The 27325-nt window shown below is 44.9% G+C and overlaps 1 protein-coding gene across 11 annotated transcripts in view; it reads left to right on the top strand.

Annotated features, from left to right (window-relative positions):
* Window positions 1-27325, top strand: part of osbpl8 (oxysterol binding protein-like 8) — a 432009-nt gene that overhangs the window by 362325 nt on the left and 42359 nt on the right. For all 11 annotated transcript variants that reach the window (XM_043708784.2, XM_087996947.1, XM_043708789.2 and 8 more), the window contains one exon: window positions 6748-6933. In XM_043708784.2, coding sequence (XP_043564719.1) covers window positions 6748-6933 — 186 coding nt within the window. The remainder of the gene's footprint in view (window positions 1-6747; window positions 6934-27325) is intronic.

Raw genomic sequence — 27325 nt, 5'->3', positions numbered from 1 at the left:
CAAAACCATGCTGACTATCCTTGATCACATTATTCCTATCTAGATGTGCATAAATCCTATCCCTTACAATTCTCTCTAAGACTTTGCCCACAACAGAAGTGAGACTCACCGGCCTATAGTTACTAGGGCTATCCCTACTCCCCTTTTTGAACAAGGGAACCACATTTGCTATCCTCCAGTCTTCTGGGACTACTCCTGTAGACAAAGAGGACATAAAAATCAAGGCCAATGGCTCTGCAATCTCCTCCCTTGCTTCCCAGAGAATCCTAGGATAAATGCCATCAGGCCCAGGGGACTTATCTATTTTCACCTTTTCCAGGATTTCCAACACCTCTTCTCTACATACCTCAAAGCCATCCATTCTACTTATTTGTGCCTCAGTATTCTCATCGACAACAATGCCCTGTTCCTGAGTGAATACTGAAGAAAAGTACAGATCGAGTAGGTAGCCAGTAATGTTTCCCCAGGGTAGAAATGGCTGTCACGCGGGGTCGTACTTTGAAGATGATTTGAGGAAGGTATGGGGTGATGTCGGAGGTAAATTCTTTACGCAGAGAGTGATGGGTACATGGAATGCACTGCCAGCAGTGGTAGTAGAGTCAAAGACATTAGGGACGTTTAAATGCCAGCTGAACAAGCGCATGGCCAGCAGGAAATTGAGAGATGTATCGGTTGACTGATCTTAGATTAGGATAAATACTTCACACAATATCGTGGGCCGAGGTGCCTGTACTGTACTGTATGGTTCTGTGATTTGGAAGTGCCACCGAATGTCATTCATAAGATAGACAAATCGGAATTGCTCTCTCGATTCATGGATGGATTTTGAGACATATATCAGTATGTCTTCCTGATGTGCCTATCCGAGTCTGTCACTTGTGACAAACCATGTTAACGCACAATAATATTCAGCTTACAGTTAAAAGAAATGAACTTTATAGTATCTCAAAGGTTAATGTCAGTCATTGTTCATGAATTTAAAATCTCTTGATTCCTATTTCTGCAAAGCTTGTGCATATTTTCATTATCCATCAACTGAAATGGGTATTGTTTTTTTCTAAAAAAACATCATTGAGAACAGTACAGATTAATTATTTTTCAATGGTGAGACTCTTTAGAAAACAGAAGAGTAAGGAATGAAAGCACTTTTGATAGGATCAAAGTAGAGGTAATATTTTCATTTGTGGGAGAGTCCAAAACTAAGGGGACTAAATATAAAGTGATCACCAATAAATCCAGTTAACCCAATTCAGGAAAATCCTCTTTTGTTGGTTTGAGTAGTTTGAATTTATAACTTGATAGCATTGGGAATGTTCAAGACAAGCCTTTAAGAGGAGGGAACGAGTTAAGTAAATGAGGGAGAAAGATAATGCAGCAGGATAAATGGAGGCTTTTATGGAGGATAAACATAAGGATGAAGCATTTTGGACATGACTGGCCTGTGTCTGTGCTGTCAAATCTGTGCAAATATATGTGAAATAGGAATTGGTTTCTGCACTTGCTGCTATTTTGTCCTTAGTATTTTACAGGAAAGAATATATTCAATTTCTTTAAATTGACCTGCCAGAGGAAGTGGTGGAGGCTGATACAATTACAATATTTAAAAGGCACCTGGATGGGTATATAAATAGGAAGAGTTTAGAGGGATATAGGCCAAGTGCTGGCAAATGGGACGAGATTCTGGTCGGCATGGATGGGTTGGACAGAAGGGTCTGTTTCCTTGCTGTACTTCTCTGAGTCTGTGACTCTAAATTAAGTTATGAGCCCAAACTGCATTAATGAAGGAGTAATTCAGTCTGAAGTGCCAGAATTTGCATTCACATTCTCATTCTTGACCAATAATATCTTATTTCTGAAGTGGGTGAATATCTTCATTCACGTTTTATAATGAGTACTGAAGGACAGTGTAGTTCATTGCAATGTACTGTTTTGCCTGTTAAATTCTCTACAATAAGAACCTTTGTCTTCTCAAAAATATATTGAAGAGATTGATATCCTGATTTTTCCCAGTTATAGAGTCGTAGAGATGTACAGCACAGAAACAGACACTTTGGTCCAACTGTCCATGCCGACCAGATATCCCAACCTAATCTAGTCCCATTTGCCAGCACTTGGTCCATATACTTCTAAACCCTTCCTATTCATATACCCATCCAAATGCCTTTTAAATATTGTAATTGTGCCAGCCTCCATCTCTTCCTCTGGCAGCTCTTTCCACACACTCACACCACCCTCTGCAGAAAAAGTTACCCCTTAGGTCCCTTTCCTATCTTTCCCCTCTCACCATAAATCTACGCCCTCTAGTTCTGGACTCCCCCACCCCAGGGAAAAGACTTTGCCTATTTACCCTATCCATGCTCTCATGATTTTATAAATCTCTATAAGATCACCCCTCAGCCTCTGACGCTCCAGGGAAAATAGCCCCAGCCTTTTCAGCCTAGTCCGGTAGCTCAAATCCTCCAACCTTGGCAGCATCCTTATAAATCTTTTCTGAACCCTTTCGAGTTTCACAACACCCTTCCAATAGGAAGGAGACCAGAATTGCATGCAGTGTTCCAAAAGTGGCCTAACCAACATCCTGTAGAGCTGCAACATGATGTCCCAACTCTCATACTCAATGCTCTGCCATTGGAGTAGGGAAAGTATGCCGAACACTATCCTATCTACCTGCTACTCTACTTTCAAGGAGCTATGAACCTGCACTCCTAGGTCTCTTTGTTAGCAACACTCCCCAGGACCTTACCATAAGTGTAAAGGTCCTGCTAAGATTTGCTTTCCCAAAATGCAACACCTCACATTTATCTAAATTAAACTCCATCTGCCTCTTCTCAGCCCATTGACCCATCTGATCAAGATCTCGTTGTAATCTGAGACAACCTTCTTCACTGTCCACTACACCTCCAATCTGCAAACTTAATAACTATACCTCCCAGGTTTATATCCAAATCATTTATATAAATGATGAAACGTAGTGCAGCCAACACCGATCCTTGTAGCACTCCACTGGTCACAGGTCTCCAGTCTAAAAAACAATCCTTTACTACCACCCTCTGTCTTCTTCATTTGAGCCAGTTCTGTATCCAAATGGCTAGCTGTATTCCATGAGATCTAACCTTGCTAACCAGTCTCCCATGGGGAAACCTTGTCTTACTGAAGTCCATATAGATTACGTTTACCACTCTGCCCTGATCAATCCTCTTTGCTACATTTTCAAAAAGCTCAATCAAGTTTTTAGATTAGATTACTTACAGTGTGGAAACAGGCCCTTCGGCCCAACAAATCCACACCAACCCGCCTAAGCGCAACCCACCCAGACCCATTCCCTTACATTTACCCCTTCACCTAACACTACAGGCAATTTAGCATGGCCAATTCACCTAACCTGCATATTTTTGGACTGTGGGAGGAAACCCACGCAGACACAGGGAGAATGTGTAAACTCCACACAGTCAGTCGCCTGAGGTGGGAATTGAACCCGGGTCTCTGGCGCTGAGAGGCAGCAGTGCTAACCACTGTGCCACTCTGCCACCCATAAGTTCGTGACACATGATTTCCCTTGGTAAATTATTGTATGATACGTAAGAATATATTTTCAATTTAGGCATGATGCAAGGTTGACTGACATAACAGTGTTCTGAACAGCAGTCTCTCCATCCCCATCTCACCTGGTGCTTAGGTAAACACTATCCACATCCCTAGAGATAACAGGAGACACTTACAAACATTGAAAGAAAAAAAGTGTCGATACTAGAAATAAAAATCATCCCATAAATTTGTCTGCAGTAAGGGAAAGCTTAGTGGTTAGTTAACCAGATTTCTAATGAGCCCTCCTTCCACCGGGCAACACAGCAGTAAATGAGTTTAGACCTTAAGATATAGGAACAGAATTAGGCCACTCAGCCAATCGAGTCAGCTCCACCATTCAATCATGGCTGAAATATTTCTCAATCCCTTTCTCCAGCTTTCTCCCTTAACTCTTGATTCCTTCACCAATCAAGAAACTAGGCATCTCTGTCTTAAATACACTTCATGATTTGGCCTCCACAGCCTTCTGAAGCAATGAGTTCCACTGATTAACCACCCACTAGCTGAAGGAATTTCTCCTTGTCTCAGTTCTGAATTGTTTCCCTTCACTCTGATGCTGTGCCCTCAGGTCCTAGTCTCTCCTGGTAATGGAAAAGTCTTCTCCATATCCATTCTATCCAGGCCTCTCCTTACTCTGTAAGTTTCAATGCAACTCCCCCTTTCTTCATTCTAAACCCCACCGGGTACAGACCCAGAGTCCGCAACCACACCTTATATGACAGGCCCTTCACTTCTCGGGACATTCTTGTGAACCTCTTCTGGACCCCCACCAAAGCCAGCAAATCCTTCCTTAGATACAGAGCTCAAACTGCTCACAATATTCCAAATGATGTCTGACCACAGCCTTATACAGCCTCAGCAGTACATCTTTGCTCTTGTATTCCAGCATTCTTGAAATAAATGCAAACATTGTATTTGCCTCCTAACTGCCAACTGAACCTACATGTTAACCTTAAAAGAACCCTAAGTTAGGACTTCCAAGTTCCTTTGTGCTTCAGATTTCCCAAATCTTTCCCCATTTAAAAAGTGGTCTACACCTCTGTTCTTCCTACCAAAGTGCATAACCTCACACTTTTGCCACATAGTATTCTGTCTGCCACTGCTTTACCCAATTGCCTCACTAGTCCAACTCATTCTGAGCCTCCCCATCTCCTCAACATATCTTTGTGTTTACAAACTTAGAAACAATGCCCTCAGTTCCTTCATCCTGATCAGTAATGTATAACATGAACAGTTATGGTCCCAACATAGATCCCTGTGGAACTCCATTAGTCATCAGCTGCCATCCTGAAACAGACATCTTTATCCCCACTGTCTGCTTTCTGCCAGTCAGTATCTTTCCCCTAATACTATAGGCTCTTAATTTATTTACAGCCTGTCAGAGGCCTTCTGGAAATCCAGAGTGATCACTTCCACTGGCTTTCCTTTGTCTAACTTGCTTGTTCCCTCATCTAAGAGTTCTAACAGATTTGTCAGGCATGACCTTCCCTTGATGAAGCAGCGCTCACTCAGCCCTATTTTACAATGCCCTTCCAGATACTTGGCAATTTCATTCTTAATAATGGCCTGTCTAATCTTAGCAATGACTGAGGTCAGGCTGACCAGTCTATGATCTTCTGTCCTCTGCATCTCTCCCTTCTTAAACAGGGGCATGATATTCACCATGTTCCAGTCTGCTCGGATGCTCCCTGATTCCAATGATTTCTAAAAGATTACCAACAATGCCTTCATAGTTTCCTCAGTTATCTCCTTAAGAACTCTGGGATGTAGTCAATCTAGCCCAGGTGATTTATCCACCTTCAACTTCCCCAGTATCACCTTAGTGATAGCCACTGCACTCACCTCATGCCTTTTGACTTATTGAAGTTCTGGTATGCTACTGGTGTATTCCACCATGAAAACTGATGCAATGCACTTATTCAGTTCCTCAGCCATTTCTTTGTTCCCCGTTATTGCTTCTCAGTCTCATTTTCCAGCAGTCTTTCTTGCCTCTTTCTTACCATATTTATGTCAGAAACCCTACTCTGTGCCAGCCCCCTTCCCCATGGGTTTCTTTATCTTCTGCTCCCTAATCCAGTCTGCCTCATTACATATCACCAAATCCAGAACTGCCTGTCCCCTCGTGGGCTCTACCACAAGCTACTCCAAAAAAGTCATCTTGTACACATTCCACAAATTTCTTCTTTTCGGATTCATACCTGATTTTCCCAACTACCTACATATTGAAGTCCCTAGTGCCTTTTTTTACGTGCCTTTTCTATCTCATGTTTTATTTTCTGCCCCAACATCCTGACTGCTGGAGACTGATACGTAAGTCTCGTCAGGGTCTATTTTCCTTTGTGGTTCCTCAACTCTACCCACGTAGATTCTGTGCCTTCTGACCCTATATCATTTCTTGCTATCAATTTAATTTCATTTCTTTCCTACAACGTTACACCACACCCTGTGCCCATTTGCCTATTACGTGATATGGAACGATCATACGCTGACATCAGCAAAGAATTTTATTTTGCACCATAATAACTGCCTACACAACCCAAAAGTCACATCTCTGTGCAAATGACCCTTTTCTCTACTCTTCCCATATGCTTTCAAACAATGAAACTGCAAGAAGTACATAAAATAATATTTTGAAATGAGATATGCTGCTGAGTTGGTATATTTGAAAAATGTGTTGCTGGAAAAGCGCAGTGACGTTTCAGGCATAAGCCCTTCTTCAGGAATCTGATTCCTGAAGAAGGGCTTATACCCAAAACGTCGATTCTCCTGCTCCTTGGATGCTGCCTGACCTGCTGCACTTTACCAGCAACACATTTTTCAGCTCTGATCTCCAGCATCTGCAGTCCTCACTTTCTCCTAGTTGGTATATTTCTTTGATAACTCAATATTTTGAAGCTGTCTCTCTTCATGGAATTGGTTATCAATAAAATAGTTCTCTATCTCATTGACAAGACCTTTTTATTCTGTAAGTTGTTTTGGTTCAATTGACAAAATTCTTGGATGAATGCATGTTTTTAATAACCCTTGTCTCTAAGAGTTCATTGAGAACCTGTTACATTTTGTATAATTCAATTCGGAGAATTTTAATAAAATATCGAACAATAAGGAAATGTTTAATGTTTGAACTTTTTTCATGTCTTCCTTCTGTGACCATCTCCTTAGACTGTGGCGACATGTAACACATGCAATACACAACAAGGACCAAAATGAAGCTACAAATGAAAAGTTTGTCCTGGAAGAAACTCAACGTAAAGCTGCCAAACAGCGGAAAGCAAAGGGAGAGGAATGGGTTCCTCGCTTGTTTGAACAAGAGCTAGTGACTGGAGAGTGGCAATACAAATACGCAGAGTAAGCCTTCAGAAAATTAATTTTGCTATTGCTGTCCTTATGTCATGGAATGTTGCTGAAAGAATAGTGTGCATTTCTGTTCAATACTGTTAAGTACAACACTGCCAGATCAGGGTTCTCCCAAACCCTGCAAAGAAAGATATGCATGGGTTTCTTTACGTGGGTAACTGCCAGCATTTTTATCATAATGTCTGTAAAGTAAACATTGCATTTGGCAAGGCTAATTTTCCTTAGCTTTCTTTCCTCGTTGATGAGCTATCGGCTTTGAGTTAATGGAATCTAGTTGATAGATTCATATGGTTTAACATTTCTGTGTTGACCCTTTGAAAGAGCCCATCATCACTTCGTAGTTCTAAATATGATCTCCTGGCTGGAATACAGGCAGATGTTCTTATACTGATGCACCAGCTCTGCATTTTTTGAAAAGCAGAGAGTTGTCACTATTCAGCACTTGGAGCAGATTAATAGATCACATGCCTCATTGCTGTAGGTGAAGCTTTACTGAAATGACCTTTGCTTTTGACAGAAAATTGTTTTGTGCAGAGCAATGTCAGAAATTCCTGAGAGATATGGTAACATGTCATTTAAATGCCAAATTCTTTAAATGTCCTTTCATCCATTTTTGGCTTTCCATTATTGCCTTGGTTTCTCTGTTGTAAATATGGAACATGTCATTTCAGTGTTACCACAGTGATTGCAAGGATTCTTTTTCATAAATTCATTTTTGGGATGAGAGTGTTATGGCAGGCCTGTTGTTTGTTGTTCATTCCTAGTTGCCCTGAAGAAGGTGGTAGTGAGCTCTCTTCTTGTCCCATTCAGTACATTTGTACAGGTACATACCAGGTATAGGTACAGTACATTTGTACAGGTATGCCCATAGTATGTCCACAGTGCTATTAGGGAGGGACTCTCAAGATTTCAGCTCAGCAACAATGAAGTTTCTGTATTATATATATTTATAAAGGCAGAAGGCTGTGATACTGAATACAATCATTACTAAATATGTGGTCTGAATATTTGTGAGAGTGCTGGGCTGACTAGGGAGTCAGAGTCAGGTCCATAGAACAGAGAACATTACAGTGTAGTGCAGGCCTTTCGGTCCTCGATGTTGTGCCAACCTCTGAAACCAATCTGAAGCCTATCTAACCCACACTATTCCATTCTTGTCCATATGACTATCCAATGATCATTTAAATGCCTGTAAAGTTGGCCGGCAGTGCGTTCCACACCACCACTACTTTCTGAGTAAAGCAACTACCTCTGACATCTGTCCTATATCTATCACCCCTCAATTTAAAGCTGTGCTTCCTTGTGCAAGCCATCACCATCTGAGGAAAAAGGCTCTCATTGTCCACCCGATCTAACCCTCTGATTATCAATCAATCACAATTAGGTCACCTCTCAACTCTTCTCTCTAACAAAAATAGCTTCAAGTCCCTCAATCTTTCCTCGTAAGACCTTCCCTCCATACCAGGCAACATCCTAGTAAATCTCCTGTAAACCCTTTCAAAAGCTTCCACATCATTGCTATAATGCTGTGACCGGACCTGCATGCAATACTCCAAGTGTGGCCGCACCAGAGTTTTGTACAGCTGCAGCGTGACCTCGTGGTTCCGAAACTCAATCCCTCTACCAATAAAAGCTAACTCACCGTATGCCTTCTGAACAACCCTATCAACCTGGATGGCAACTTTGAGGGATCTGTGTGCATGGACACAGAGATCTCTCTGTTCATCTACACTACCAAGAATCTTCCCATTAATCCCGTACTCCGCACTCATAGAACATAGAACAATACAGCACAGAACAGGCTCTTCGGCCCACGATGTTGTGCCGAACATTTGTCCTAGCTTAAGCACCCATCCATGTACCTATACAATTGCCGCTTAAAGGTCACCAAAGATTCTCACTCTACCACTCCCACAGGCAGCGCATTCCATGCCCCCACCCCTCTCTGGGTAAAGAACCCACCCCTGACATCTCCCCAAAACCTTCCACCCTTCACCTTAAATTTATGTCCCCTTGTAACACTCTGTTGTACCCGGGGAAAAAGTTTCTGACTGTCTACTCTATCTATTCCTCTGATCATCTTATAAACCTCTATCAAGTCACCCCTCATCCTTCGCCGTTCCAATGAGAAAAGGCCTAGCACTCTCAACCTATCCTCGTACGACCTATTCTCCATTCCAGGCAACATCCTGGTAAATCTTCTCTGCACCCTCTCCAAAGCTTCCACATCTTTGCTAAAATGAGGCGACCAGAACTGCACACAGTACTCCAAATGTGGCCTAACCAAGATTCTGTACAGCTGCGACATCACTTCACGACTCTTGAGTTCAATCCCTCTGCTAATGAACGCGAATACACCATAGGCCTTCTTACAAGCTCTATCCACCTGAGTGGCAACTTTCAAAGATCTATGAACATAGACCCCAAGAACCCGCTGTTCCTCCACCTCACTAAGAACCCTACCGTTAACCCTGTGTTCCGCATTCTTATTTGTCTTTCCAAAATGGACAACCTCACACTTGGCAGGGTTGAACTCCATCTGCCACTCCTCAGCCCAGCTCTGCATCATATCCAAGCCCCTTTGCAGCCGACAAGAGCCCTCCTCACTATCCACAACTCCACCAATCTTCATATCATCTGCAAATTTACTGACCCACCCTTCGACTCCCTCATCCAAGTCATTAATAAAAATTACAAACAGCAGAGGACCCAGAACTGATCCCTGCGGAACTCCACTTGTAACTGGGCTCCAGGCTGAATATTTACCATCTACCACCACTCTCTGACTTCGACCGGTTAGCCAGTTTTCTATCCAATTGGCCAAATTTCCCTCTATCCCATGCCTCCTGACTTTCCGCATGAGCCTACCATGGGGAACCTTATCAAATGACTTACTAAAATCCATGTATACTACATCCACTGCTCTACCCTCATCCACATGCTTGGTCACCTCCTCAAAGAATTCAATTAGACTTGTAAGGCAAGACCTACCCTTCACAAATCCGTGCTGGCTGTCCCTAATCAAGCAGTGCCTTTCCAGATACTCATAAATCCTATCCCTCAGTACCCTTTCCATTACTTTACCTACCACCGAAGTAAGACTAACTGGCCTGTAATTCCCGGGGTTATTCCTATTCCCTTTTTTGAACAGGGGCACAACATTCGCCACTCTCCAGTCCCCTGGTACCACCCCCGTTGACAGTGAAGATGAAAAGATCATTGCCAACGGTACTGCAATTTCCTCTCTTGCTTCCCACATAATCCTACGATATATCCCGTGAGGCCCGGGGACTTGTCTATCCTCAAGTTGTTCAAAATGTACAACACATCTTCCTTCCTAACATGTATCTCCTCTAGCTTACCAGTCTGTTTCACACAATTCTTCAACAATACGGTTCCTGTCATTTGTAAATACTGAAGAAAAGTACTCATTCAAGACCTCTCCTATCTCTTCCGACTCAATACACAGTCTTCCACTACTGTCCTTGATTGGACCTACCCTCGTTCTCGTCATTCTCATGTTTCTCACATACGCATAAAATGCCTTTGGGTTATCCTTGATCCTATCCGCCAGAGATTTTTCATGCCCTCTCTTGGCTCTCCTAATCCCTTTCTTCAGGTCCCTTCTGGCTATCCTGTATCCCTCCACTGCTCTGTCTGAACCCTGTTTCCTCAACCTTATGTAAGCCCCCTTCTTCCTCTTTACAAGACATTCAACCTCCCTCGTCAACCAAGGTTCCCTCACACGACCATTTCTTTCCTGCCTGACCGGTACATACATATCAAGGACACGTCGTATCTGTTCCTTGAAAAAGTTCCACATTTCCACGACATCCTTCCCCGACAGTCTATGCTCCCAACTTATGCTCCTCAGATCCTGTCTTACAGCATCGTAATTACCCTTCCCCCAATTGTAAAACCTACCCTGTTGCACGCACCTATCTCTCTCCATAACCAAGGTGAAAGTCACAGAATTGTGGTCACCATCACCAAAATGTTCACCCACTAACAAGCCCATCACTTGTCCCGGTTCATTACCGAGTACCAAATCCAAAATGGCCTCCCCTCTGGTCGGACAATCTACATACTGTGTTAGAAAAGCTTCCTGGACACACTGCGCAAACACCGCCCCATCCAATCTACTTGATCTAAAGAGCTTCCAATCAATATTTGGGAAGTTGAAATCGCCCATGACTACTACCCTGTGGCTTCTGCACCTTTCCAAAATCTGTTTCCCAATCTGTTTCTCCACATCTCTGCTGCTATTGGGGGGCCTATAGTAAACACCCAACAAGGTGACTGCACCTTTCCTATTTCTGACTTCAGCCCATACTACCTCTAAAGGCAGATCCCCCTCGAACTGCCTTTCTGCAGTACCATTTCTAATTAGCAACGCCACCCCCCCTCCTTTTTTATCACCCTCCCTAATCCTACTGAAACATCTGTAACCAGGAACCTCCAACAACCATTCCTGTCCCTCTTCTATCCATGTTTCCATGATGGCCACAACATCGTAGTCCCAGGTACCGATCCACGCCTTAAGTTCACCGATCTTATTTCTGATACTCCTTGCGTTGAAGTATACGCACTTGAACCCATCTCTGTGTCCGCAAGTATTCCCTGTCTGTGCTCCCTTCTTCACAGCCTCCCCACACACTTGGACATCCTGACAAACAGCTAGCCTACTTGCTGGACTACAAGTCGGGATCCCATCCCCCTGCCAAATTAGTTTAAACCCCCCCGAAGATAGCTAGCAAACCTACCCCCCAGGATATTGGTGCCCTTCTGGTTCAGGTGCAACCCATCCTGCTTGTACAGGTCCCACCTTCCCCAGAATGCAGTCCAATTGTCCAAATACCTGAAGCCCTCCCTCCTACACCATCCTTGCAGCCACGTGTTCAACTGCACTCTCTCCCTATTCCTTGCCTCACTGTCACGTGGCACCGGCAACAACCCAGAGATGACGACTCTGTCTGTCCTAGCTTTCAGCTTCCAGCCTAACTCCCTGAGCTCTTGAATGACCTCCCCACCTCTCTTCCTACCTATGTCGTTGGTGCCACACCTGGCTGCACACCCTCCCCCTTAAGGATTCTGAAGACACGGTCCGAGACGTCACGGACCCTGGCACCCGGGAGGCAACAAACCATCCGAGAGTCTCGCCCATGCCCACAGAACCGCCTGTCCATCCCTCTAACTAGAGAGTCTCCTATAACTAGCGCTCTCCTCCTCTCCCCCTTTCCCTTCTGAGTCTCAGAGCCAGACCTCGCGGCACCGACCCGGTCACTGCCCCTTACCCCTGCTAGGCTGTCCCCCCCACCAGTATCCAAAGCGGTATACCTATTGTTTAGGGGAATGACTACAGGGGATCCCTGCACTGCCTGCTTCCTCCCCTTCCCACCTCTAACTGTTACCCAGCTACCTCTGTTCTCTGGCGTAACTATGTCCCTGTAGCTTCTATCTATCACCCTCTCAGCCTCTCGAATAATCCTCAGTTCATCCAACTCCAGTTCCAGTTCCCTAACTCGTTCTGTGAGGAGCAGGATCTGACTGCATTTCCTGCAGATGAAGTCGGCAGGAGCATCGGTGGTCACCCCTACCTCAAACATCCGGCAGGAGGAACATTCCACTGCCTGCGCTGCCATTACTCTACACTTCGTCTCCAAAGCAAGAACACTGAGTAGCTTATCTGTGAACTTTAAAGTTAGGTTAGAGGAGGAGGATGGGAGGGAGGCCCTACTATGTAGGGCCTGGGGTCTAGAACACACCCACTCAAATATCAATCACTTACCTTCCCGACCAGCTCTGCGCTCCAACCTCACTTCCGCCCAGCTCACGCCACTGCTTCCAAAGCGAATCACCTTACACTTTTCTGCACTTTTCTGGAGGTGCATGTCACAATCAGATCTGAGTTCCTTGCAGGCATTGGCTTGTGCTGTTGAGATGGGTTCAAAGTAACTTAGCAGGGATAGTACCAAGCTGCATAGAATACTGAGATAAATAAATAGGTTTAAAATACAAAATTGTAAGATAATTGTTGGGGACAGAGTAACTGTGAAACTAATAATGTATAAATCAGGGTTGCTGTGTATTTATATGAATGGATGGTGTACAAAAAAATGAGATTGTTAAGTTACAGGTTCAGATTGTTATTACAGTATGATGCTAGAGTGATGCCAGGTATGTACATCCCAACAGGGCAAGATGGAGGACCGGAAAAAATTGTGGCTGTTAAGAGCTGCACCTTTTTTGACGTATTTTAGGCATTGGAGGTGATTTCCTTGAATTCCAGGAGCAGCAAACACCGTTTTATAAGCTGTTACATTGTTTTGGAACTTTGGGAAAAAAAAGTCAAAACAACGGCACTTGTAACAAGGAGAAAGGCAGACAAAAGGCAGCAACCACATGGTCTTGAAGGAGAGAGAGAAGAAACCTACACTGCTCACTGACACAGCAGTGAATCTGCTCAGTTACTACCTATGCTGTTTGAGTTCATGTATCTCTGTACATCAGAGTGCATCTAGGAAAAAGTAACAAATAGCCGAAGTTCCTTAGAGGAACCTGTGTGGGACAGCTCACAGCACAGGAACAGATAAGTGCATAGTTTTTAAATGGAACCTTGTTGTAAGTCTACAGTAGTGAATAGAGTGGGTTCTTTCTTGATTATCTGTTTTTTTGAGATCTGTCTCTTGATTAAATTTTTAAAATATTAACCGTAAGTACTAAGTTAGCCTGGAGCACATTTTTTAGAGCAAAAAGACGGTGCTATTTTCTGGGTCTGTAGATTGTGAAGGAGCAAAGATGGCCTTCAGGAGAGTGATGTGCTCTTCCTGTCGGATGTGGAAGTTTAGGGAGAGTTTCCACGTTACTGATGATTATGTCGACAGCAAGTGTCTTTGGTTGCAAATCCTATCAGATTGCATGAATCGGTTGAAGTGACACTTAGAGGCACTGAGGAATTTACAAGAGCTAGGGGGTGTTCTAGGAAGGGAGAAAAGCTGTAGATACAGTCAGGTAAATGTGTTAACTCCAGGAAAGGTAGGAGGGGTAGGCAGGTAATGCAGGAGTTTTCAGTGGCTATCCACATTTCAAACACGTATGCTGTTTTGTAGGGGGTGATGGACTCTCAGGGGAATGTAGCACGAACAGCCAAGTTTCTGATATCAAGACAGACTGTAATGGAAAGAGGGGTATGTCGGGTTCCAAGTGATCGATTGTGATAGGGGACTGTCTAGTCAGAGACAGACAGACATTTCTGTGGCCAGCAGCGAAAAATCAGAATGGTGTGTTGCCTCCCTGGTGCCAGGATCAAGGATATCTCAGAAGGGGTGCGGAATGTTCTCAAAGGGGAGAGGGACCAGCAGGAGGTCATTGTACACATTGGAACCAATGATATAGGAAGGGAAAATGATGAGATTCTGAAGGGAGCATATAGAAGGTTAAGCAGGAATTTAAAAATGAGGACCTCAAGGTGCTACAAGCTAGTGAGAATAGGAATAGGAGGATAGAGCAGATGAATGCGTGGCTGGGGAGCTAGTGCATGGGGGAAGGGTTCACATTTTTGGATTATTGGAATCTCTTCTGGGGTAGAAGTGACCTGTACAAGAAGGACAGATTGCACCTGAATTGGAAGAGGACTAATATACTGGCAGGGTGATTTGCTAGAACTGCTTAAGGGGACTTAAATGAGTAAGGTGGGCGGTGGGATCCAGGGAGATAGTGAGGAAAGAGATCAATCTGAGACTGGTGCAGTTGGGAAAGGGAGTGAGTCAAACAGCCAGGGCAGGCAGGAACAAAGCAGAGAACAAGGTAGGACTGATAAATTAAACTGCATTTACTTCAGTGCAAGAGGTCTAATAGGGAAGGCAGATGAACTCAGGGCATGGTTAGGAACATGGGACTGGGATATCAAAGCAATTACAGAAATGTGGCTCAGGGATGGACAAGACTGGCAGCTTAATGTTCCAGGATACAAATGCTGCAGGAAGGATAAAAAAGGGGGCAAGAGAGGAGGGGGAGTGGCATTTTCGATAAGGGTTAGCATTACAGCTGTACTGAGGGAGGATATTCCCGGAAATACATCCAGGGAAGTTATTTGGGTGGAACTGAGAAATAAGAAAGGGGTGATCACCTTATTGGGATTGTATTACAGACCCTCTAATCGTCAGGGTGAAATTGAGAAACAAATTTGTAAGAAATTTCAATTGTCTGTAAGAATAATAGGGTGGTTATGGTAGGGAATTTTAACTTTGCAGGCATGGACTGGGACTGACACAGTGTTAAGGGTTTGGATGGAGAGGAATTTAAGTGTGTACAAGAACATTTTCTGATTCAGTATGTGATGTCCTGACCAGAGGAGGTGCAAACCTTCACATATTCTTGGGAAATAAGGCAGGGCAGGTGACTGAGGTGTCAGTGGGGGAGCACTTTGGGGCCAGCGGCCATAATTGTATTCATTTGAAAATTTTGATGGAAAAGTATAAACCGGATCTCAAAGTTTCAGTCTTAACTTGGAGAAAGGCCAATTTTGACGGTATAGACAAGAAGTTTCAAAAGCTGATTGGGAGCAGATGTTCACAGGTAAAGGGACGGCTGAAAAATGGGAAGCCTTCAAAAATTAGATAACAAGAGTCTAGAGACAGTATATTTCTGTCAGGGTGAAAGGTAAGGCTGGTAGGTGTAGGGAATGCTGGATGACTAGAGAAATAGAGATTTTAGTAAAGAAAAAGAAGGAAGCATATCTCAGGTATGGACAGGATAGATCAAGTGCATCCTAGGAAGAGTATAAAGGCAGTAGGAGTATACTTAAGAGAGAAATTGGGAGGTCACAAAGGGAACATGAGATAGCTTTGGCAAATAAGGTTAAGGAGAATCCAAAGGGTTTTATAATGGTAACTTGGGAGAGAATATGGCCCCTCAAAGATCAGCAAGGCAGCCAATGTGCGGAGCCGCAGGAAATGCTAAATGAGTATTTTGCATCAGTGTTTACTAGGAGAAAGTGAGGACTGCAGATGCTGGAGATCAGAGCTGAAAAATGTGTTGCGGGAAAAGCGCAGCAGGTCAGGCAGCATCCAAGGAGCAGGAGAATCGACGTTTCGGGCATAAGCCCTTCTTCAGGAATGAGGAATGTGTGCCAAGCAGGCTAAGATAAAAGGTAGGGAGGAGGGACTTGGGGGAGGGGCGTTGGGAATGCGATAGGTGGAGGGAGGTTAAGGTGAGGGTGATAGGCCGGAGAGGGGCTGGGGGCAGAGAGGTCAGGAAGAAGATTGCAGGTCAAGAAGGCAGTGCTGAGTCCGAGGGTTGGGACTGAGATAAGGTGGGGGGAGGGGAAATGAGGAAACTGGAGAAATCTGCATTCATCCCTTGTGGTTGGAGGGTTCCTAGGCGCAAGATGAGGCGCTCTTCCTCCAGGCGTCGTGTTGTCATGGTCTGGCGATGGAGGAGTCCAAGGACCTGCATGTCCTTGGCGGAGTGGGAGGGGGAGTTAAAGTGTTCAGCCATGGGGCGGTTGGGTTGGTTGGTCCGGGTGTCCCAGAGGTGTTCTCTGAAACATTCCACAAGTAGGCGGCCTGTCTCCCCAATGTAGAGGAGGCCACATCGGGTGCAGCGGATGCAGTAGGTGATGTGTGTGGAGGTGCAGGTGAATTTGTGACGGATATGGAAGGATCCCTTGGGGCCTTGGAGGGAAGTGAGGGGGAGGTGTGGGCGCAAGTTTTGCATTTCTTGCGATTCCAGGGGAAGGTTCCGGGAGTTGAGGTTGGTAGGGGGTGTGGACCTGACGAGGGAGTCGCGGAGGGAGTGGTCTTTCCAGAACGCTGATAGGGGAGGGGAGGGAAATATATCCTTGGTGGTGGGGTCTGTTTGGAGGTGGCAGAAATGACGAAGGATGATACGATGTATCTGGAGGTTGGTGGGGTGGTAGGTGAGGACAAGTGTGGTTCTGTCCTGGTGGCGATTGGAGGGGCGGGGTTCAATGGCAGAGGAGCGGGAAGTGGAGGAGATGCGGTGGAGAGCATCGTCAATCAAATCTATGGGGAAATTGCGGTCTTTGAAGAAGGAAGCCATCTGGATTGTTCGGTATTGGAACTGGTCCTCCTGGGAGCAGATGCGGCGGAGGTGAAGGAATTGGGAATATGGGATGGCGTTTTTACTGGGGGCAGAGTGGGAGGAGGTGTAATCTAGGTAGCTGTGGGAGTCGGTCGGTTTATAGTAAATGTCCGTGTTGAGTCGGTCGCCCGAGATAGAAATGGAAAGATCTAGGAAGGGGAGGGAGGAGTCTGAGATGGTCCAGGTAAATTTGAGGTCGGGGTGGAAGGTGTTAGTAAAGTGGATGAACTGTTCAACCTCCTCGTGGGAGCACGAAGTAGCGCCAATACAGTCATTGATGTAGCGGAGGAAAAGGTGGGGGGTGATGCCAGTGTAGCTGCGGACACTAGGATAAAGTGAGGACTGCAGATGCTGGAGATCAGAGCTGAAAAATGTGTTGCTGGAAAAGCGCAGCAGGTCAGGCAGCATCCAAGTAGCAGGAGAATCGACATTTCGGGCATAAGCCCTTCTTTGTGAATGAGGAAGGTGTACCAAGCAGGCTAAGATAAAAGGTAGGGAGGAGGGACTTGGGGGAGGGGTGTTGGGAGGGTGATAGGCCGGAGAGGGGGTGGGGGCAGAGAGGTCGGGAAGAAGATTGCAGGTCAAGAAGGCGGTGCTAAGTCTGAGGGTTGGGACTGAGATTTTTCAGTTCATCAGTGTTTACTGTGGAGAAGGACATGGAAGATATAGAATGTAAGGAAATAGATGGTGACATCTTGTAACATTACAGAGGAGGAAGTGCTGGATGTCTTGAAATGCATAAAAGTGGATCTCTATGACCTGAACAGGTGTATCTTAGAACTCTGTGGGAAGTGAGGGAAGTGATTGCTGGTCCCCTTGCTGAGATATTTGTATCATCGATAGTCGCACGTGAGGTGCTGGATGACTGGAGGTTGGCTAACATAGTGTCACTATTGAAGAAAAGTGGTAATGAAAAACCAGAAAACCTACAGACCAGTGAGCCTGACATCGGTGGTGGGCAAGTTGTTGGAGGGAATCCTGAGGGACAGAATTTACATGTATTTGGAAAGGCAAGGACTGATTAATGATAGTATAGCTTTGTGCGTGGGAAATCATGTCTCACAAACTTTATTGAGTTTTTTTGTAGAAGTTACAAAGAGGATTGATGAGGGCAGAGCAGTGGATGTGATCTTCAGTAGGGCATTAGACAAGATTCCTCATGGTAGACTGATTAGCAAGGTTAGATCTCATGGATTACAGGGTGAACTGACCAATTGGATATAGAACTGGCTCGAAGGAAGAAGACAGAGGATGGTATTGGAGGGTTGCTTTCAGACTGGAGGCCTGTGACCAGTGGTGTGCCACAGGAATCGGTGCTGGGTCCATTGCTTTTTGTCAGTTACATAAATGATCTGGATGTGAACGTATGAGGTATAGTTAGTAAGTTTGCAGATGACACCAAAACTGGAGGTGTAGTGGATAGTGAAGAAGGTTACCTCAGAGTACAACGGGATCTTAATCGAATGGGTCAGGAGTGGCAGATGGAGATTAATTTAGGTAAATGCTAGGTATTGCATTTTGAAAAAGCAAATCAGAGCAATGCTTATACACTTGATGGTAAGGTCCGAGCGAGTGTTCTTGAACAGAGTGTCCTTGGAGTTCAGGTTCATTGTTCCTTGAAAGTAGAGTCACAGGTAGTTAGGAGAGTGAAGAAGGCATTTGGTATGCTGTATTGGTCAGAGCATTGAATATAGGAGTTGGGAGTCCATGTTGCCGCTGTACTGGACATTGATTAGGCCACTTTTGGAATATTGTGTGCAGTTCTAGTCTCCTCCTTATCGGAGAGATGTTGTGAAACTTGAAAGGGTTCAGAAAAGATTTACAAGGATGTTGTCAGGGTTGGAGGATTTGAGCTGTAGGGAGAGGCTGAACAGGCTGGGGCTGTTTTCCCTGGAGTGCTGGAGGCTAAGGGGTGACCTTATTAGAGGTTTATAAAATCATGAGGGGCATGGATAGAATAAATAGACAAAGTCTTTTCCCTGGGGTGGGGCAGAACAGAATGACAGATTTACGGTGAGAAGGGAAAGGTATAAAAGGGACCTGAGGGGCAACATTTTCATGCAGAGGATGGTGCGTGTATGGAATGAGCTGACAGAGTAAGTGGTGGAGACTGGTATGATTACAGCTCGCTGAGCTGTAGGTTTGATATCCAGACCTTTCATTACCTGGCTAGGTAACGTCATCATTGGCGACCTCCAAGTGAAGCGAAGCTGTTGTCTCCTTCTTTCTATTTATATCTTTCTCCTGGATGGGGTTCCTGGGGATTGTGTCTCCATCCAGGAGAAAGATATAAATAGAAAGGACGATGGATGAAGACTCGACATCTGAGGTAGTTTGGGCTGAGGTTAGGAATAGGAAAGGTGAGGTCACCCTGTTAGGAGTTTTTTTACAGGCCTCCTAATAGTCCTAGAAACGTAGAAGAAAGGATTGTGAGGATTATTCAGGAGAAGAGTGAAAGTAATAGGGTGGTTGTTATGGGGGACTTTAACTTTCCTGATATTGATTGGGAAAGCTATAGCTCTAGTTCATTAGATGGGTCGGTGTTTGTCCAATGTGTGCAGGAGAGTTTCCTGACACAATATGTAGATAGGCCAACAAGAGGTGAGGCCATACTGGATTTGGTTCTGGGTAACGAAGCAGGCCAGGTGTTAGAATTAGAGGTAGGTGAACAATTTGGGGACAGTGACCACAATTCGGTGACTTTTACTCTAGTGATGGAGAGGGATAAGTGTGCACTACAGGGCAAGAGTTATAGCTGGGGGCAGGGAAATTATGATGCGGTGAGGCATGACTTAGGATGCGTGGCTTGGAAAAGTAGGCTTCAAGGCAAGGGTGTAATTGATATGTGGAGCTTGTTCAAGGAGCAACTATTGAGTGTCCTTGATAAGTATGTACCTGTCAGGCAGGGAGGAAAGGGTCGTGTGAGGGAGCCGTGGTTTAATAAGGAATTGGAATCCCTTGTTAAATGGAAGAGGGCAGCCTATGTAAAGATGAGGCGTGAAGGTTCAATTGGGGCGATTGAGAGTTATAAGGTAGCCAGGAAGGACCTGAAGAGAGAGCTAAGAGCAGCAAGGAGGGGACATGAAAGGTCCTTAGTTGGTATGATTAGGGAAAACCCTAAGGCTTTCTATAGGTATGTCAGGAATAAAAGAATGACTAGGGTAGGAATAGGTCCAGTCAAGGATAGTAGTGGGAAGTTGCGTGTGGAGGCTGAAGAGATTGGGGAGACACTGAATGAATACATTTCATCAGTATTCACTCAGGAACAGGACATTGTTGCCGATGTGAATACTGAGTCACAATTAAGTAGAATGAATGGCTTTGAGGTATGTAGGGAAGAGGTGTTGGAAATTCTGGAAAGGGTGAAAATAGATAAGTCCCCTGGGCCTGATGGCATTTATCCTAGGATTCTCTGGAAAGCAATGGAGATGATTGCAGAGCCATTGGCCTTGATTTTTATGTCCTTGTTGTCTACAGGAGTACTGCCAGAAGACTGGAGGCTAGCAAATGTGGTTCCCTTGTTCAAGAAGGGGAGTAGGGATAACCCTAGTAACTATATGCCGGTGAGTCTCACTTCTGTTGTGGGCAAAGTCTTAGAGAGAATTGAGGAGAAAGTGAGGACTGCAGATGCTGCAGATCAGAGCTGAAAATGTGTTGCTGGAAAAGCCCTTCAGGAAGGGCTTACGCCCGAAACGTTGATTCTCCTGTTCCCTGGATGCTGCCTGACCTGCTGCACTTTTCCAGCAACACATTTTCAGCTTAGAGAGAATTGTAAGGGATAGGATTTATGAACATCTGGATAGGAATAATGTGATCAAGGATAGTCAGCATGGTTTTGTGAAGGGCAGGTCGTGCCTCACAAACCTTATTGAATTCTTTGACAAGGTGACTAAGGAGGTGGACGAGGGGAAAGCTGTAGATGTGGTGTATATGGATTTTAGTAAGGCGTTTGAAAAGGTTCCCCATGGTAGGCTACTTCAAAAAATACGGAGGTATGGCATTGAGGGTGAGTTGGAGGTTTGGATTAGGAATTGGCTAGCTGGAAGAAGATAGAGGGTAGTAGTTGATGGTAAAGGTTCATCTTGGAGTGCCGTTACTAGCGGTGTTCCGCAAGGATCTGTTTTGGGACCATTGCTGTTTGTCATTTTTATAAATGACTTGGAAGAGGGGCTAGAAGGTTGGGTGAGCAAGTTTGCGGATAATATGAAAGTCGGAGGAGTTGTTGACAGTGAGGAAGGATGTGGCAGGTTACAGCGGGATATAGATAAGCTGCAGAACTGGGCAGAAAGGTGGCAAATGGAGTTCAATGTAGCTAAGTGTGAGGTGATTCACTTTGGTAAGAGTAACAAAAAGATGGGGTACTGGGCTAATGGTCGGATACTTGGTAGTGTGGATGAGCAGAGGGATCTTGGTGTCCATGTACACAGATCTTTGAAAGTTGCCACCCAGATAAATAGTGCGGTGAAGAAGGCATATGGCGTACTGGCTTTTATTGGTAGAGGAATTGAGTTCCGGAGTCCTGAGATCATGTTGCAGTTGTATAAGACTCTGGTGCGGCAGCACCTGGAGTATTGTGTGCAGTTTTGGTCGCCATACTATAGGAAGGATGTGGAGGCACTAGAACGGGTGCAGAGGAGGTTTACCAGGATGTTGCCTGGTATGGTAGGAAGATCATATGAGGAAAGGCTGAGGCACTTGGGGTTGTTTTCATTGGAGAAAAGAAGGTTTAGGGGTGACTTGATAGACGTGTACAAGATGATTAGGGGTTTAGATAGGGTTGACCGTGAGAACCTTTTTCCACATATGGAGTCAGCTATTACGAGGGGGCATAGCTTTAAATTAAGGGGTGGTAGGTATAGGACAGATGTTAGGGGTAGGTTCTTTACTCAGCGAGTCGTGAGTTCATGGAATGCCCTGCCAGTAGCAGTGGTGGACACTCCCTCTTTATGGGCATTTAAGCGGGCATTGGATAGGCATATGGAGGATAGTGGGCTAGTGTAGGTTAGGTGGACTTGGATCGCCGCAACACCGAGGGCCAAATGGCCTGTACTGCGCTGTATTCTTCTATGTTCTATATAAATACAAAGAAGGAGACCACAGCTTCGCTTCACTTGGAGGTCGCCACAGATGATGTTACCTAGCCAGGTAATGAAACATCTGGATATCAAACCTACAGCTCAGCGAGCAAACCTACACCCTAAACCTCAACCTGAGCTACAAACCTTGCTACAATTACAGCATTTAAAAGGTATTTGGATGGGTATATGAATAGGAAGAGTTTAGAGGGATTTGGGCCAAGCGCTGGCACATGGGACCAGATTAGGTTAAGTAATCTGGTCAGCATGGATGAGTTGGACCGAAGGGTCTGTTTCTATGCTGTGCATCTCTATGATTGGGGACAGTATCAAACAACGCATCCCATTAGCCATTCACAGTGGGCAGCAGGTCACTTGTGCTCCAACAGCCCATATTTGCAAGCCACAGAACAGTATTTCCACCAGTCAATGTCATTCTGTTATTGGACATCATTGTTAAAGAATCTGCACTGTGATAAGAGTTACAGAAGAAACCAGTTTCAGATCATTGGGCTTGTAGAGCAATGCAGTTGCCCATTCTAAGTGACACACATGTAAAATATATAAATACACGTTTAATGTCGGCAAATGGAATTGGTACATTCATTGCATCTTTTAAAAGTCAGGGGTTGTGGTGAAGCCAATCTTTGCTACACCCTACAGCAGTAACCTGACCAATCAGGATCTACCTACCCCACCTGAGAATTCAGCCTGACCACAATTAACTGTTCTTGCTTCATCTCCATGTCCAGTGATGGTCGAACCAGTCAGCACCCTCTTCCCCGGCTGCATAAAATCATCTTTCTTTTTGCATCCCAGTTTCTTGTGTGCTAGTTCAGATCAGTCCAGGATGAAAAGCTTCAACAACTTGTCCCTTTTTAGCAACGTTGAAGGAGAAAAGAGGAAGGAGTATCGTATTGATTAAGGTTGGCATTGAATTGCTGGAGGAAAAGAATGCTCCAGAGGTGGTAAGGACAGAATTGATTTCACTAGATTAGGAACATTAAAGGTGCGATTACATTCCTCAGTGCTGTCTAATATCACTCTTCTTTGGAATGTATTGAAGTTATATTCGACACTTGGTCCTGCACCGCTGGAATATTACACCCATTTCTGGGTGTCACACTTCAGGAATGATATAAGGGTATTGGAGAGGATGCAGAAGAAAATTACATGAATGTTTCCAGGGATGAGGAATTTCAGTTATGAGCATAGTAAAAGGGAGTAGACGATTCAGTCCACTGAGCCTGCACCAGCATTTAATATGATCATAGATAATCAAACACCTTTTCTGCCTACCCACTCTATCTCCATAATTCTGTACGCCACTGGAAATCAAATCTATCAATCTTAGAGACAAAGCCCTCACAGCCATCTGTGATAGAGAATTCCAAAAATTCACAGCCCTCCAAGTAAATAATTACTCCTCAGCTCAAACCTGAGTGACATCCCTATCACTTCTAATTTGTGCCCCCAGCTGTAGGTTCCCCAACAAGGAGAAACATTTCCAGCATCTCCGCAGTCTATCCCTTGAAGTAATCTTTAGATTTAAATGTGATTACCTCTCATTCTGCAAAAGTTTAAACTATTAGAGTAAGCCATAAGCTAGACATCTCTGGCACAGAGTCTGTCCCTGTTGCTCAGAGGGAAGGGGGGAGAGGATGAGAGCATTAGTCATTGGGGACTCCATAGTTACGGGGCCAGACAGGAGGTTCTGTGGTAACGGGAGAGATTCACGATTGGTGTGTTGCCTCCCAGGTGCCAGGGTTCGTGATGTCTCAGATTGTGTTTTCGGGATTCTTGAGGGGGAGGGGGTGCAGCCCCAAGTCGTGGTCCACATAGGCACTAACGATATGGGTGAAAAAGGGATAGGGATTTAAGGCAGAAATTCAGTGAGCTAGGGTGGAAGTTTGGAGCTAGAACAAGCCACTCGTTTGTTACCCATGCCACGTACTAGTGAGGCGAGGAATAGGGAGAGAGAGAAGTTGAACATGTGGCTACAGGGATGTTGGAGGGTTTCGGATGCTGGGATAATTGGGACTAATTCTGAGGCTGGTGGGAACTCTACAAACAGGATGGTCTACACCTGAACCAGAAAGGTACCAATATCCTGGGGTTGGGGTTGTGGGGGGAGGAATTTGCTAATGCTCTTCAGGAGGGTTTAAACTAATTCAGCAAGGGGATAGGAACCTAAATTGTAGCTTCAGTATCCAGGAGTTTGAGAGCAATGAGGTCACCAATGAGGTTTCAAGGTCGCAAGAGTGCACCGGCAAGCAAGAAGGTGGTTTGAAGTGTGTTTACTTCAATGCCAGGAGCATCCGGAATAAGGTGGGTGAACTTGCAGCACGTGTTTGTACCTGGGACTTTGGACATGGATAGAGCAGGGACAGGAATGGTTGTTGCAAGTTCCGGGATTTAGATGTTTCAGTAAGAACAGGTAAGATTTTAAAAGAGGGAGAGGTGTGGCATTGTTAGTTGAGGACAGTATTAGGGTGGCAGAAAGGACGTTTGAGGACTCCTCCACTGAGGTAGTATGGGCTGAATTAGAAACAGGAAAGGAGAGGTCACCCTGTTGGGAGTTTTCTATAGGCCTATAAATAGTTCCAGAGATGTAGAGAAAAGATTGCAAAGATGATTCTGGATAGGAACACGAGAAACATGGTACTTTAACTTACCAAATATTGACTGGAAATACTATAGTTTGATTACTTTAGATGGGTCAGTTTTTGTCCAATGTGTACAGTATATAGTCAGGCCAACAAGGGGCGAGGCCACATTGGATTTCATACTGGGTAATGAACCTGGTCAGGTGTTAGATTTGGAGGGAGGTGAGTACTTTGGTAATAGTGATCACAATTCATGTATGTTTATTTTAGCGATGGAAAGCGATAGATATATAGAACATAGAACAATACAGCACAGAACAGGCCCTTCGGCCCACGATGTTGTGCTGAGCATTTATCCTAGCTTAAGCACCCATCCATGTACCTATCCAATTGCCGCTTAAAGGTCACCAATGATTCTGACTCTGCCACTCCCACAGGCAGTGCATTCCATGCCCCCACCACTCTCTGGGTAAAGAACCTACCCCTGACATCCTCCCATGCCTTCCACCCTTCACCTTAAATTTATGTCCCCTTGTAACACTCTGTTGTACCCGGGAAAAACGTTTCTGACTGTCTACTCTATCTATTCCTCTGATCATCTTATAAACCTCTATCAAGTCACCCCTCATCCTTCGCCGTTCCAATGAGAAAAGGCCTAGCACTCTCAACCTATCCTCGTACGACCTATTCTCCATTCCAGGCAACATCCTGGTAAATCTTCTCTGCACCCTCTCCAAAGCTTCCACATCTTTCCTAAAGTGAGGTGACCAGAACTGCACACAGTACTCCAAATGTGGCCTAACCAAGATTCTGTACAGCTGCGACATCACTTCACGACTCTTGAGTTCAATCCCTCTGCTAATGAACGCTAATACACCATAGGCCTTCTTACAAGCTCTATCCACCTGAGTGGCAACTTTCAAAGATCTATGAACACAGACCCCAAGAACCCTCTGTTCCTCCACCTCACTAAGAACCCTACCGTTAACCCTGTATTCCACATTCTTATTTGTCCTTCCAAAATGGACAACCTCACACTTGGCAGGGTTGAACTCCATCTGCCACTCCTCAGCCCAGCTCTGCATCATATCTAAGTCACTTTGCAGCCGACAACAGCCCTCCTCACTATCCACAACTCCACCAATCTTCGTTTCATCTGCAAATTTACTGACCCACCCTTCGACTCCCTCTTCCAAGTCATTAATAAAAATTACAAACAGCAGAGGACCCAGAACTGATCCCTGCGGAACTCCACTTGTAACTGGGCTCCAGACTGAATATTTACCATCTACCACCACTCTCTGACTTCGACCGGTTAGCCTGTTTTCTATCCAACTGGCCAAATTTCCCTCTATCCCATGCGTCCTGACTTTCCGCATGAGCCTACCATGGGGAACCTTATCAAATGCCTTACTAAAATCCATGTACACTACATCCACTACTCTACCCTCATCCACATGCTTGGTCACCTCCTCAAAGAATTCAATAAGACTTGTAAGGCAAGACCTACCCCTCACAAATCCGTGCTGGCTGTCCCTAATCAAGCAGTGTCTTTCCAGATACTCATAAATCCTATGCCTCAGTACCCTTTCCATTACTTTGCCTACCACCAAAGTAAGACTAACTGGCCTGTAATTCCCGGGTTTATCCCTATTCCCTTTTTTGAACAGGGGCACAACATTCGCCACTCTCCAGTCCCCTGGTACCACCCCCGTTGACAGTAAAGACGAAAAGATCATTGCCAACGGCTCTGCAATTTCCTCTCTTGCTTCCCACATAATCCTAGGATATATCCCGTCAGACCCGGGGGACTTGTCTATCCTCAAGTTTTTCAAAATGCCTAACACATCTTCCTTCCTAACAAGTATCTCTTCTAGCTTACCAGTCCGTTTCACACTCTCCTCTTCAACAATATGGTCCCTCTCATTTGTAAATACTGAAGAAAAGTACGCATTCAAGACCTCTCCTATCTCTTCCGACTCAATACACAGTCTCCCACTACTGTCCTTGATCGGACCTACCCTCGTTCTCGTCATTCTCATGTTTCTCACATACGCATAAAAGGCCTTGGGGGTTATCCTTGATCCTACCCACCAAAGATTTTTCATGCCCTCTCTTAGCTCTCCTAATCACTTTCTTCAGCTCCCTTCTGGCTATCCTGTATCCCTCCAACGCTCTGTCTGAACCTTGTTTCCTCAACCTTATGTAAGCCTCCTTCTTCCTCTTTACAAGACATTCAACCTCCCTCGTCAACCAAGGTTCCCTCACACGACCATCTCTTTCCTGCCTGACAGGTACATACATATCAAGGACACGTCGTATCTGTTCCTTGAAAAAGTTCCACATTTCCACGACATCCTTCCCTGACAGCCTATGCTCCCAACTTATGCTCCTCAGATCCTGTCTTACAGCATTGTATTTACCCTTCCCCCAATTGTATATACCACAGGGCAAGAATTAAAGATGGAGGAAAGGCAATTATGATTCGATTAGGCAAGGTTTAGGATGCACAGAATGGGGAAGGAAACTGCAGGGGATGGACACAATTGAAATGTGGAGCTTATTCAAGGAACAGCTATTGCGTGTCCTTGAAAAGTA

Source organism: Chiloscyllium plagiosum, unplaced genomic scaffold, assembly GCF_037043375.1.
Source record: "Chiloscyllium plagiosum isolate Xiang-an unplaced genomic scaffold, Cpla_swu_hap1 HiC_scaffold_19, whole genome shotgun sequence".
NCBI classification, from domain to species: domain Eukaryota; kingdom Metazoa; phylum Chordata; class Chondrichthyes; order Orectolobiformes; family Hemiscylliidae; genus Chiloscyllium; species Chiloscyllium plagiosum.
The sequence above is the reverse complement of the archived record's forward strand: the minus strand, read 5'-3'. Positions and strand labels throughout refer to the sequence as shown.